The sequence below is a fragment of the Bison bison genome, unplaced genomic scaffold (assembly GCF_000754665.1).
Source record: "Bison bison bison isolate TAMUID 2011002044 unplaced genomic scaffold, Bison_UMD1.0 scf7180017864155, whole genome shotgun sequence".
Lineage (NCBI taxonomy): Eukaryota > Metazoa > Chordata > Mammalia > Artiodactyla > Bovidae > Bison > Bison bison.
In genome coordinates, this window is record NW_011494727.1 from 1,400,529 (window position 1) to 1,401,112 (window position 584).

Here is a 584-nt window from a genome sequence, read left to right on the forward strand (position 1 = left end):
ACACTTCCCCCGGCAGCAGGGACCTCCATTAGAACCCCCCAGAGGAGTCAGAATCCACACCTCCGCAAATGGGCCCGCTTTCCCAGGGCCCCCCTGCCCAGACCTTCCCTGGGCTCTGTGGGTTTTGACACCTCTCCGTAACCTGGCGGGGGTCCACCTCGCACCTTCAGTCTGAATAAAAGCTCAGTCCTGGAGGTGGCCGGCCCGGCTTGCCTCGAGGAGCCCGCAGTCAGCCCCGGCCATGGCCCAGTCCCCTCCTCTGCAGAGCCTCCTCGGCCAAGACCACTGGATCTTCCCTCAGGGCTGGGGCTGGGTTGGCCACTCGGATTCCACGTCCCCGGCCTCCTCCTCCTCGGACTCGTCGGGCTCATGCCCCTGCGACCGCGCCCGCAGGCCCCTCGGAGCCCGCGCCCGCAGCCCGCGGCGCCGCAGAAGCCGCCTCGACGGCGCCCAGCCGAGCGCGCACCCGGTCTACAGGCGGGCAGCGGCAGAGCGCCAGCGAGCGCGAGAAGCTGCGCATGCGCACGCTCGCCCGCGCCCTCCACGAGCTGCGCCGCTTCCTGCCTCCGTCTGTGGCGCCCGCC

General features: G+C 71.1%; 1 protein-coding gene across 1 annotated transcript in view; it reads left to right on the forward strand.

The window, feature by feature from the left end:
• The first annotated feature begins 241 nt into the window (after positions 1-241).
• The window catches only part of MESP2 (mesoderm posterior basic helix-loop-helix transcription factor 2), a 2,612-nt gene continuing 2,269 nt past the window's right edge, over positions 242-584 (forward strand). The window contains 2 exon segments of the mRNA XM_010841137.1: positions 242-391; positions 393-581. Coding sequence (XP_010839439.1) covers positions 242-391; positions 393-581 — 339 coding nt within the window.